The sequence below is a fragment of the Tenrec ecaudatus genome, chromosome 3 (assembly GCF_050624435.1).
Source record: "Tenrec ecaudatus isolate mTenEca1 chromosome 3, mTenEca1.hap1, whole genome shotgun sequence".
In the NCBI taxonomy this organism is placed as follows: Eukaryota; Metazoa; Chordata; class Mammalia; order Afrosoricida; family Tenrecidae; genus Tenrec; species Tenrec ecaudatus.
This window is the reverse complement of record NC_134532.1, coordinates 120,642,071-120,655,931: the sequence shown is the minus strand read 5'-3', so window position 1 is coordinate 120,655,931 and position 13,861 is coordinate 120,642,071. Positions and strand designations below refer to the sequence as shown.

The 13,861-nt window shown below is 39.0% G+C and overlaps 1 protein-coding gene across 1 annotated transcript in view; it reads right to left on the bottom strand.

Moving 5' to 3' along the window:
- Positions 1-13,861, bottom strand: part of PPP3CA (protein phosphatase 3 catalytic subunit alpha) — a 348,928-nt gene that overhangs the window by 53,401 nt on the left and 281,666 nt on the right. The window contains exons 7-8 of the mRNA XM_075543988.1: positions 9,210-9,287; positions 6,394-6,488 (exon numbers count right to left, since the gene is read on the bottom strand). Of these exons, the coding sequence (XP_075400103.1) occupies positions 6,394-6,488; positions 9,210-9,287 (173 nt within the window). The remainder of the gene's footprint in view (positions 1-6,393; positions 6,489-9,209; positions 9,288-13,861) is intronic.

The following is a 13,861-nucleotide window of genomic DNA, read 5'->3' as shown; positions in this document are numbered from 1 at the left end:
ATAGCACCTTTTGCTACTGTTAAGGTGGAGTAGGGAGGCTCATATATGTATAGAATAATATGATCATTGAAGGGAAACTTTAAATTTATTAAACATATCACCGACCTAAGAGTTTAAAGAAAGTATATCAAGTGGTTTAGCTGAAAACAGTTATTAAATTGATTAAAAAAGGAAATTGCAAATACAGATAGACCTGTCCGACATACAGAAGAGTCCTAGATGCACGAGGCAGTAGAAGGAAGGGAACATTCGGTTGAAACTACACTGCAGTGCATTCTATTCATTCATCTCAGGAGATTTCTCTGAAAACCAGTAGAAATTTTATAACCTGAAGTTCTTCTCCGTTTTAAATGTCTGTATCAGCCTACCCTTTGCCTCTTGTTGTAACAAAAGAAGTTACTGCTAAAAACTATGCTCGTGGTTTCTGCTCGCTTCTTCATTAGGTCTTCTATTCCATACTATTTCTTGACAGATTGTTGTACTAGGCTAACTAATGATAAAGAAGTTATTTGTCTAGTACATATAATTCAACCACATTCCTGTGGCTACAAGGAAAACGTGTCTATTCAACAAAGGATGAAAAGAAATGTTTTTTGGAAATGTCTGTTCTGTGTTTGAAAAACAGAAGAAATACACACAATCAAAACCTTTGCCTACCATGTATTCCAAACCCAAACCCCACTGCTATCAAGTCGATTCTGACTCATAACAATTCAATAGACTGTTGCCAAGGTTGCAAATATTTACAGAAGCAGACAGCCTCATCTTTGTCTTGAGGTGGGGCTGGTGACTTCAAACCACCAACCTTGTGGTTAGCAAGCCAACGCTTATCCGACCGCCATCAGGGTTCCATTATAATGAATTAGCACTTGACAAATAACAAAATGCTCTACGTATATATATTTTCTGTATTCAAATGAGCAATCTGAGGCAACAGATTGACCCTCCATCTCAAGACTTTAAGACTAATTGGTCAAACTTTAAGAACAATGAAGGTCTTTGGATTTTATATGACGGCAGGGAAAAGAGATAGTTGGGGTAACTGTTATACCACTGAGAAGTCTCTGAATTAATTTTCCCCAATCTATTAAACCAATGATCATATATTGTTGTAAATATAAAGCAATGTTCATGCCAATGCTAAAAGTCAATACTTACCCCTTTCATGACCCGAGGGAAAGAAAGCATCCACCTACATTTTCTGCCTCTGGGGTTTAGTAAGACACAGCTGTCGTCCTTTCAGTGCATTTTGTCACATGATGGGATGAGAGGCATGGGGTGATAGAGAACTCCCTCATCCCACCAAACCCAAAACTCCTCAGGATACACGCATCCCACTAATTGTATTGAAATCCATGTACACACACATACACACACACAATCCCATTCCATTTTAAATGGTTTCCATTACTGAAAACACATGGTTCTAATAAATAAATAAAAGCAGCCAATAATATTGTTTTGAAAGGGTCAAGGCAAGGCTAAGATCCTACAGAACTAAACCCCTGAAGTAAAATGCAGTTCACTTCTGTAGGGCAGTGAGGCTTCTGGAATGAAAAGATGCAGAGAAAGAGGGCAGACATGCTCTTTGGGCATGCTTGGTTCGCATCTCTTTACAGGGAAAAGATCTGTAGTTGGCTCTGAACGTGCATCTGGAACAAGGCAGGTACCAGGTACCTATACGTTTGTGAAAGTTATTCCTGAATGGGAAAACTAGCTCCTCGAAGGAAAGAATGGTGATTCGGGTAAAAGTGAGCTTCTCCCAGTGAAGACAGCCACTAGGACTGGAAGACTATGGGTACAGGGTGGCCAGCCTCAGATCTGCTGTGTCTGTCTACGTCGTGACTTCAGATGAGAGTCTTACCTTATGTCAACACATCAGGCATTGAGTCCTACCTCATAATGGTTCCTTTGGCTAAATCCTAGGTTACCTGAAATCCATCCCTACTTTTTGACTGGAAACTATTTGGAGATACTGAAATGTCCAATTTGGAGAAGAATGAAGGGCTGTTTATTAGCAATTCTATCAAGTTGCCTAGCTTAAAAGTCCAATAGATCATAATAAAACCTCTCTATCCAAAAGTGGTTGACTTTATAGCCTCTCAAAATTTAAGTGAACAACGATTTTCTTGTATATCTTCTAAACTCATGTTTCTCTCTAAATTTTACAGTAATTTTAATTTTCTGCTTATAATTCTAATTTATAGTCTTAGTTTCTAAATTAATTTGGTTAGCATTTAAATTCCATAGTTTTCCTTTACTTTATTAAAATGGAACGATATACTTCTGGTGTGTATGTTTATATTTCTCTCTAGATCCATATAAGTCACCCACTCATTTGACAACTCATCTGAATGAGAGATACTAGAGAGAAATCTGCTGCAATTTATTCTAGATTCATTTAAAATACTGGGTTATCAATAGAGACAACAAATCAAAGTTTTCAAATATATTTTCCCCAAAGTTCATTGTGGCCAAACTGAATTGCTTAAATCTTTTCCTAACACTGTTCTTTTGCTATTGAGAGAATTTACTCTCAGTAAAATTCCATGTGGCAGAGTGGTTATATCACATCGCCTCACATCAAAGGCTGGGGTCTGGTTCCAAACCCGTTAGCACTCCACTTGAGAAACACGAGCCTGGCTGTTTCTGTTCAGATATACAGCCTTGGATCCTCCATGGGGCATATCTACCCTGCCCTCTAGGGCAGGTTATCAGCCCAAATCCATTGGATGGCTACATACACTGATTGAAGGCTGCCGGAGAGCGTAAATGATCAGGCTTGCTACCGTACCATTGACAGTTCCAACCTACTCAGAGTTTCCATGAGAGGAAGACCCGGCGATTGACTCCAGTAAAGATGATAGCCTAGACCCCATGGGGCGGCTGTTCTACTCTGTCACACGGAGTCCCTAGGAGTTGAACTTGATAGGACAGCACCCAACAATCAGCCCAAACCAAACACTGCCATTCAGCCCATTCTAACTCGTGACAACCCTACAGGGCAAGGTGGAATTGGCTCTGTGGGTTTCTCAGACTAACTCTTTACTATCACATTATACACGCCTTTAGGGTAGAGACCAAGTTTGTCTTATATTTTTTTATCCAGCTGCTTCTTTTCAATAAAACTTCATTATATTGGGTTCAAGTCACTTTTATAAGTTGCAAATTATTTTTTACAAGAGTCATCTTTGTCATTGCATTTGTTTTTTTATTTGGTATATTTGGATAATTAACATTTCCCTTACAACTACAGTTTCACCACAGAAAAACAATTTAAATGTGCAAATGCTCTGCAAAGTTTAACTCCAATTTGGAAATGGTCTCAGCACAGTTCCCAGCAGTAATTTAAGTGAGATAAAACCTTGTCAGGCAATACTCACTGGTACTTTGGGGCATTGGCTTGCTATGAATTCCTGGGGGTAGTGGGAGATACTTCAATTAATGTATGTACTGACCGCCTAATATGTACAAGGCATGCCACTGGGCTTTACAACATATTCCCAGGAACTGTTTCAAACTAATTACCATCTGATTGGGAAGTAATTAGGGACACATCAAAAAGCTAACTAGAAATGGAAAAGCAAATTCAAGGGCAAATCACCAGCATCGCAGACCAATAACAGAAATCTGCATGGACAACTAAACTGGACTTGGTGTGTACTGTTCAGAAGGGCAAAGAACAGTGGGGCAAGCAGTGCAGATATCGCAGGGGGCAAGTGTGTGCTTGTTACTTTATAACATTTAAATATTTTTCTCTTCTAGTGAAAGTAGTTCCCAAAGATTACGAGAAATAGAAGGTAAAATCTAGTATAATTGGCCAAAAAGTCCAGGATGTTTTTCACACTGGTAGGTTGAAAATATATGAAGGTTATCTTCCTGCTGGCATGTGTGACTCCTGTGCCTACACGTAGCACAGTAATAACTCCATAAACTATTCACAGTAATAACTCCATAAACTATTCTCATTTTACAAAGATGTCACTGCATATTCAATGCATTTAAATGACTCAGTTGTTTATGGCAGAACTGTGATTCAAACCTACATCGTTTGCTCTTGCAACTTGCCGAGGCAGGGAGTAATTATCAGAAGGGGGAAGCGGAAGGTGTGAGCAGAATGCTTCAATGAAGAATGGAAAGGATCCGACTTGAACGAATTCGCGTGGCTGCACTAAGTTGGGACACTTAAAACACTTGCACGAGACTGAGTACTTGTAACTGTGTAACCTCTGTTCTCGAGACTGAGTACTTGCAACTGTGTAACCTCTGTTCTGGAGACTGAGTACTTGTAACTGTGTAACCTCTGTTCTCGAGATTGAGTACTTGTAACTGTGTAACCTCTGTTCTCGCGACTGAGTACTTGTAACTGTGTAACCTCTGTTCTCGAGATTGAGTACTTGTAACTGTGTAACCTCTGTTCTCGAGACTGAGTACTTGTAACTGTGTAACCTCTGTTCCCCAGTTGCAGGCAAAGAGGAAGCATTAACCAGAAGTCTGGACATTTCACAGGCACTTGGATCATAATTACTTCTACTTTAAAGATGGCATAAAAATTACTTTTAAAAAATCAGCCAAAGAACTATTTCTGCGGCTTTCATTTGCACGAGCTTTAAATATCAAATCATTGTGTAGTTAAAGCCAAATCAAAAACAAACCAAAAAATCCTCTTACCGTTTTACTGAGTGGCCAATTAACTGCTCTCATTGAGGGCCCATCGGTCAGAGTAGAACTGCCCCTGAGCACTATGCTGGATAGACCCCAAAAGAAGCAGCTGCCTCGTTTTTTCTGCCCTGGCATAGCTGGTGGGTATGAACTGCCAACCTCTGAGCTAACAGTCCACCACCTAAACCACTACACCAACCACACCTCTTTAGGATCAACTGGTTCTCAGCATCAAACTGTACCACAAACTGAAAGTCTCTCGCCACCTTCCATCGATTGTGTTTTGAAGGTCCCGGGAAAGAAGCTTTTGACTGCACGGCTCTTTGAAACCCTAGTGAACATTTATCCTATTCGAATGCAGTCACCCTACTTTAGCACCGCATAATCGACTCCCACTCCCCCATACTGCACACTGTGCTACACATAATAGCTTCAAAGTGCTTCAGAAATCCGACACAAAAGTCTTTTGAAACTATGTTCAAACTGAAGAATAGATCTTTCTTTTGCCTTTCCTATCAGTTCATCTTCCTCCCCGCCCCACTCAGGAGTGCTTTCTTTTATGAAAAGGTTCCCAAACTTAAATATTCATGAAAGATTATGATCTACCCCAGAGGCAAAAGAACACAATGAACAAGCCACCAAATCACAAAGATTGTGATGCACACAGCTATTATTTTTGTTTTTAAAATTGTTAAGTTACTATCTCTTAGATTAGGACTACAGTCAAAGAAGCAACACCGCAGTTTAAGGGGAAATAGCTACTGGTCTTAAATGAACTTATACTATCTAGTCTGATGGGAGCCACAGCGTTAAAGCAGTTCCACCTTGTGCTGATAACCGCAGAGTCGCCAGTTCTAAACCACCAGCCACTCCATGAGACACTGTAAAGTGTTAGTCTCTGAAATCCATAAGAGCATTTCTACTCTGTCCTACAGGGTCAAGCAAGTTGCCAATGACAGTTAATGGTTTTAGCATGAGCATTTTTCCATTTTGATATACCTATAATATTTTAAATCATTTCCTTAATGAAAGATTTACCCTACAACGAGTAAATCATGCCTTTGTTTCCTCAACTCTTTCAGGCCCATGGTCTGGGCTCGGAAATCACTGGGGACGAAGTAGAAGACTTGGGTGTGAGCTCGGTTTACTTCCTCCGAGGCTATCTTAGCAAGGCAACTCAGCACCGAGACAGTTTCTGCACGCCAGGAAAAGGATGGGATTGAGCATAATACCTGCACCAAAGTGTCTTTCTTCCTCCTTTTCTTATTTTAAAGAACAGGCACTAGTCTAGCATAGGATTAGATAAGTGGTAGGTGCTCGATAACAATATTTTAGTTTCCCGTTACAGCGTCCATTTAATTGTCTTGACTCTTTACATGTACAATCACACATTTGTCATCTTTAAATTTGTAATGTGTTAAGGAGCATATTTTGTGTGATTTCTAATTACTATTTCCTTTAAAGCTACAGACCTAAGAGCAGTAGCCATCCGCCCTTCTGTGCATTAGAATTGCCTGCGGTGTGGAGGACACATAGAGCGGTGCCGGGTTCCACTGCTGAACAATAAGATGTGTGTCTGTGGGAGGAATCTGAAACTCTGCTGTGTCAATACCGAAGAAGCAAAAGCAAACCAAGATCCAACAGCTTTAATAGATACCATACATCTTATGCAAAAGCATGCAAGAGGGAGTCAAAAGCAAGCAAACACACAAACAAACAAAACTCCCTTACCTTTGTTATTGTATACATCTAAGTAATTTGGTGCTGAAAAAATTGTAATTAGAGAGGGGAAGCCTGTTGTTTGGCTTTTCCTGTACATGCGATACCTAAAAACAATAAATGCAAGTTAAAATAGGGCTAATAGGAGATTATGTAAATTATCGATTTAGAAACAGAAAATTCAACGAATTAAGTTCTGTGATTCAAAGATGATCCAGTTACATAACAGTCAACATTCTCTAATTCTACAGGTATTCATCCATCTAAAGGGTGAAACTGAAAACATAAAATCACACACACAATTTCTACATGTCTTTTGAAGCTTAGCAACCTAAGGGGAATGTTGGAATCTGGCGGTAAGGCATAATTTATTTCCAAGCATTCAACCAAGCAACAGAGGCTAATTACTGCACAGATATTCTTTATCACCATATTTTTCAGAAGTTAGGCAATGTTTTAGAAATTAAAAAACAAAGGGCAACTGGGCAAAGCAATATGTGGAGCCTTGCCACTAATAATTCAGCCAATTAGCCTTTAAATCTACAATGTTTGTGATGGTCATATGCTTTGTGAAGGTCATATGTAAATGTTTGCTTGGAGTATGTGATTGCTTTCCAAAGAAAGTCTGGTTAAATCTATGAGTTTTACAAATTGAAACTGTTTCTATTTAAAATTTTTATTTATTACCCACCCCTGCTGCTGTCTGCAGGTCAAAGTTTATATTGTCTCCGCAGGATTACATTTAATCAATCAGTACTGAAACAGAAAATTTGTAAGAACTGGGGGGGCGGGGGGGCGGTGGGAGGAACCGGCAATTCTGTTGGTTTTATAATATATAATACAATACATGAATTCTTAAATAATCAAACTGTATAGGAGACTTTGACCTTTTTCCAAGGTGAGAAAGCATCTTGTAACTTCTATGTACTAGATTTTAGGAATATCAGTTTAGAGCAATTCCTATAAAGAAAAAAATTACCATCACTTGTGTATTTTAGTTACTAATATCTGGCAGACTGATCCATACTTACACTGTTACTGTAGATTTTTAAAAAGAAAGAAAGAAAAGGGAAAATCCTGTGGTTGATTCATGGTAACCTCAAATATCATAGACTAAAACTGATCTATAGGATTTTCTTGGCTGTGATCTTTATAGACGGCACCCTCATAGCACAGCAAATTAAGCAATGGACTGCTAACCACAACATCCCCAGTTCAAACCCTCCAGCCACTCTCAGAGGAGGTTGTCTGCTTGTATAAAGATGTACAGCCTTAGAAATCCACTGGAGCAATTCTATTCTGTCCAATAGAGTCACAATGAATAAGATGTGGCTTGATGGTCTGAAGTTTGGTTTGAGAGTCTTTCTGGAAGGAGACGTCCAAGGATTTCTCCGCTGATGTCATTAAGTAGGCCCAAACCGTCAAACTTTAGCTTAGTAGCTATGAGTAAACAGTGCCACTCAGGACCTTTCTAAAGGGGCAGTCATCTTCAATTCCATAGTTTTAACAATAGTTCGTTTCTACTTGTTGGAACTGCTGAGACTAATCTTTTTTCCGTAGAAGAAAATGCCCCTTAAAATTATCTTTTGAAACGTCTACAAAAATATTTATTCCATTCATGGGATGTAGCTTTGTTAGGGGAAAAAAAAACAATTCGAAGAACTATAGAGGCTCTCTAAACCTGAGTGACTTTGAGTTTATGGTTTGAAGCTATGCCTGCAAGACAACGAAGACAAAGGAATGGGATAACAGAGCTCCAATTTCCAGTCAATGAGCCTATCGACTCTTATTTAAGCAAAGGCTGTTTGCTGATTGATTTTAATTAACAGTTTTAAAAATAAGCATATAAGTAGTGGGATTAAGAAAAATCTTCCTTACATGCTCATACTGCAGAACAAACAATCAAGGAAGGTGTCATAACAGCTTGGGAAGAGACAAAAATAGTCTGAGGATCTGGCTGGTTGGGTTTACCAACTGGTTCCCTCCAACTTCAGCTACAACAGTATGGTGTACATAATTTTACATCATTTTATACCTGTTGGTTCACCGCTAGAAATATACTGTTTTTACAGGGAATTTGGACTCAGCCTACTTTAAGACACAGGTGCACAGATTTTGAAAAGGAGAGTTCTTACAATTTAGAAAACCCAAAATATGAAAGGATCAGTGTCAGCAGCAGGGCAACCATGACCTAGAGTACGCTGGCAGAGGGCATCAGCCTGATTTAATGCCCCTGAAATGCCTTCTCTGTAAAGCTCCTCACATTGGTCTCCAAGTACACAATTTTCCAGACATTTCAAGGTCAACTGCATGTTTCTATTTGTTAGGTAGAACACACAATCCCATACCTCCATTCCCATTTAAATGTCACTATTTTTTTTCACATTTTAACATTGTTTAACTTTTTAACATTTACAGGAATCTGGAATGCTATTCTTAAAATTTTTTTGGAGTATAATATGAAATAGCTGTTAAATATTAATGTGTGATTCTCATTTGCATAGCCAACCCAACTGAAAAGTAGCTGGTAATTTATTCACTTAGGGGACAGTGGTGAGAGCCAGGATTAGAAGAGGGAGCTTAAGAAAACCAGATGAGATGGTGTTTATTCAAGCACAAGTAGCAGGGACTTAAGGGGACTTCACAAAACCACTACAGAGACGCACTCTTCAGGACTCTGCCATACCTGTGTCATCAGAAGAGATTTTTAAGGTTTAATTCCTGATAGGGCAGAGCCTAGCAAAGGGAAACCTCCATGGCTCAAGTAAAATAGCAAGTGTAGACAAGGGACAATGCATGGTGTTCACCAACCCCACAAAAGTGCTCACCCTGCATCCTGGGCTTCATGGGCTCGGAGAATAGATAACAAGTTATTGTGCTGTAAGAATTCACATACAGCCGGGTAACTGCCAGAGACAAAAAGAAAAGAGAGCATTTGTTATGAAATCATTCTGACAGCGTTTCTCTCCAAGACTGAGGAGTGTGAGATTTGATCAAGCAGAATCAGCCTCCATCATTCAAGGCACCAGCCTCTTGTCTCTCAGGACAGCCTTCGCCCTGAGGCAGAAAAAGCACCTATGTATTCTTTACACAATCAGAGAGCAGCCGAAGTGTGTGAACTGGGAGAAAAACAAACAAACAAACAAAGCTCATTATATAACAACTGCCTGTTCTCATTATATATATATTTACACACACACACCAAGTCAGCCTTTAAAAATGAAGAGAAACATAAATGACATGAGACTGGAGCAAATCTCACATTTTTTCAAACAGTACCATGTGTGTCTACATGTTTACACATGTAGACAGAGAGGGCAGAATTAAGTTATAGCATTGAGTAAGTCTACTGGGAAATGAAATTACCACCTAATTCAATCTTATGGTTGCATTAAGCTGAATATACCTTTAAAAATATAAAAGACTACCAAATATACAAAGTTTTAAAAAGTCTGTATCTTAAATCTGACAAATGTAATTTTATCCTAGCAGATTCCTTATCTTGACTGTATGGAGTATTAAATATGAAACCAAAATAAGCTTGTCTTTTAAGAAAACCACAATCCCAAAGATAAAGATCATGTTAGGAATGAAATTAAAATTTTAAACTAGACTTCAAATAAGAGGAGAAAATTCTTAGTGATCATTGTGTCTCTGTACCAAGATTTAAAACAAAATCATTTTATTGGGGGCTCTTACAGCTCTTATCACAATCTATACACATATATATATTGTACCTATATTTGCACATATGTTCCCATCATCATTTTCAAAACATTTTCTTTCTACTTGAGCCCTTGATATCAACTTCTTGTAGTTGCCCCCCTTCCTCCCTCCCTCACAAACACTTGATAATGTATATATATATATATATATATATATATATATATATATATATATATATATATATTTCATGTCTTACACCAACTGCTGTCTCTTCACCCATTTTTCTGTTGTCTGTCCCCCTAGGAAGGGCTTATATGTAGATCATTATGATTGGTTCCATCCACCTTCCCTTTACTCTAATGGTATTGCTACTCTCATTATTTGTACCAAGATTTTTTTAATGAAAGAAATATATGCCATCAAATGAATAAGTAAATGTACACAGTTAAGGTCAAAATATAGTAAACTATACTGATCACCTTATTATTGAAACATAAACATTGATTAGAATTTAGAATGTCTACACTACCTATGTTTGATACAATTGATGTGTGGAATGCTATGAGCTGTAAGAGCCTCCAATAAAAATGATTTTTTTAAAGAAGATGATGATGGCAACATATGTACAAATATGCTTGATACAATTATTATATGAATTGTTATAACAGCTATAAGAGCCCAGTAAAGTAATCTTTAAAACAAAAGAAAGCATGTCTACACTAAAGGAGATAAGTCACCAGTTATAAAAATAGCACCTTACAGGGCTTCAAAAGTTGGTTGAAAACAGAATGCAAAGATAAAGGATTTTTCTATCCACTCTTTAAGCCCCTATGTATTATAAAAGAGAAGATAAAAAATGTTTCTGTGCTAAGATTTATAAGAATTTCTTGATCAAAAAGAAAAGATGACAATATTAAATGATATAGGGCTGGCAAAAAAAGTGACTGCAAAAGGGCTTAGTTCTCCAAGAAAACTAGAATCTGAAAAACCAAGAATTTCTCTGTATGTGCACAAGAACATGTGTCATGAGTGCATGTGCACGTGTGTGTAAGAGAGAAGCAGAAATAGAGTTAGAGCGCAATGAGGAACATCCAAAAGGCTCCCCACTTCCTACTTGTCCCAGTTCAGCCTAGCGATTAACTACCTCGCCGATAAGCAGGAGTTCATCATGTACACTAGACATGAGGGTGCAGAGGCGCTACAGCAGTGGTTCTCAACCTGTGGGTCATGACCCCTTTGGGGGGGGGTCAAATGACCCTTTCACAGGGGTTACCGGACTCATAACAGTATCAAAATTACAGTTAAGAAGTAGCAATGAAAGCAATTTTGTGGTTGGGGGGTCAGCACAACACGAGGAACCGTATTAAAGGGCTGTGACATTGGGAAGGTTAAAACCGCTGCTCTACAGGAATTCTGTCCAGATGGGACCAAGGGTGAGGTGCTGACTAACGTATTATCTTCCAAAGTTAACTGAAAGAGAGAGTTATTATAGACCTTTAAAGCTGTGAGTGTAGCAAGAAAAGACAACTTTATTTCAGAGATTACTGGTTTATCTTCCAAAAACAGTGCATTTGTTGGAAACATTTAGCATAAAGAGTCCAGGAAGAAAAAGCACAAGAGTATGCCCTCAATGAACGTTTGTTACTTCTTCTGCCGTTTAATTCCTCCTTGTGTGAGACCCTCCATTGTCTTCTGTTACACGGAGGCTCTTTGTCTGGGATTGTCACTTTTCACCCGCGGGCAAATGGCTTGGCCGCTCTCTTTGATTTATTTTATCCTGTTGGAAGAACTTACCAACATGATTTATGAAAGCATAACTTTAATATATTTTCTTCCTGCTAAGTTTGATGCCCTCATGTGCTGAAGTTTTTCACCATGAAAAATATGTATGAATGATATTTAAAATGGAAATTTGAAAATAAAAAAATGAACTTGGCAGCAATTTCCTGGGTTAATAGCAGAGCAAGTGGGGAACATTTGTGTTATTACTTGAAGGGAAATCATTTTTAAAAAAAGCATTATGAGCATATAAAATAAAATATTATTAAACTGTCAAAAATGCTACCAATGTGGTAAAGAAATTTAGAAAAATGTTGAATATCTATGATCTATAATTCCCAATATTGATGAACTATCTTCCTAAAAACAAACAAACTAACTTCCATTAAAACAATTCTGACTCATAGAGATCCTACAGGTCAGGGTAGAGCTGTCAGTGTGGATTTCTGAAGCTGATAATCATCACAGAAGCAGGAACTCTCATCTTTCTCCCATGGAGCAGTCGGTAGCTTAGAACTGCTGATACCTTGTAGTTAGCAGTACAACACATAATCCACTATACCACCATGACTCCATAACACATAATCCACTATACCACCATGACTCCATAACACATAATCCACTATACCACCACGACTCCATAACACATAATCCACTATACTACCACGACTCCATAACACATAATCCACTATACCACCACGACTCCATAACACATAATCCACTATACCACCATATCGCCCTAAAATACACACATCTTTAATAAAAGTAAGGGAAAACACTTCTATAATATTTAATGGAATCATAAATAAAAATAAAGGATGTAAAGGGAAAAGCATTTTTATAGTATATATACAGAACACCTGGAAAAGTAGAGGTCCAAACACCTTACTGCTTTACAGAGAGTTTGGAATCGTTGCTCCACCCCTTATGTATGACAGACTCATTGGCAACTGGTTCAGTTGGTCAGAAGCACTGCATTTCACACAGAGACCTGCAGTGAGTGTGGTGGGGCAGGCTAGCTGGGATTGGCCTGATGTCTGTACTGAGGCTAAAAGCAATCCTGGTTGGAGGTTCAGCATATTAAAAACAAATGAATGAACACCAAACCTTTCTAAACCTAAAGAATTCAAGCACATTACTGACAAAGCAATGCAAATTTTATAGAGATATTGTAAGGAAAGGGAAAAAACACTTGGCGTGAGACTAATCAGAGAACACTTTTGGAAAACTGCCCATCTTGTGCTGGGTCTTCAAGGCATTGATGACTGAGTATCTGTAAAAAGTAGAGAGGTTCGGATGCCACGCATAGGAGAGGAGGAGGAGGGGCCGGAAACAGATGGAACAGGCGAAATAGAAAAGATGAAACTCATGTAGGAAATAGGCACCATGACTCCTCTGCTGCAGGCCTGCCTCACGCCCAGGTGTACAACGCTGCCAGAGCCATTGCCTGGATCGAATCGAACCCTTACATTGTCCTGTAAATTATGCTTATAGATCTTCTCCCCAGCTCTGCGATGGGTGCCTCAAGAGAAGAAACCTCTTTTACTGGCTTTTATATCCTAAATGCTTGAGAGCAATCTATCCGTATATTGGAGTTCAAGATCTTTTGCAGAGGAACCTTGAGGGAAAGGCAAGTAGGTGAATGAGGAATTCCTTCACTGTGGCTAAGGCGGCAAACCTTGGCGCTCCTTGCCATCAAACTCTTCCCGCCGCGTTGACAGGGAGGAAGGACTCTTCTGATGATCGGATTCCCCCTGTTCCTTGAGGCCCGCACAGGGGCACATTCACACAGGGCACTGGGGAAGTAGCCGAGTTGCTCTAGAGGTTCCTGTGCTGGCAGATGGTTCTTCTCCTAGGACCCACTGTGCTATTTTTTTTTTTTGCCCCAGGGTTCTCTAATTAATTTTATTTTACTCACTTGGGATTCAAGTTTTGAAAAGTGCCAGCTCTCCCTGCCAGAAATTCTCCAGAACCTACGTCCTCACTTACACCTGCTCCCTCGTGAGCAGCAGCTGGTTTCCGTGTAAGGCCATCT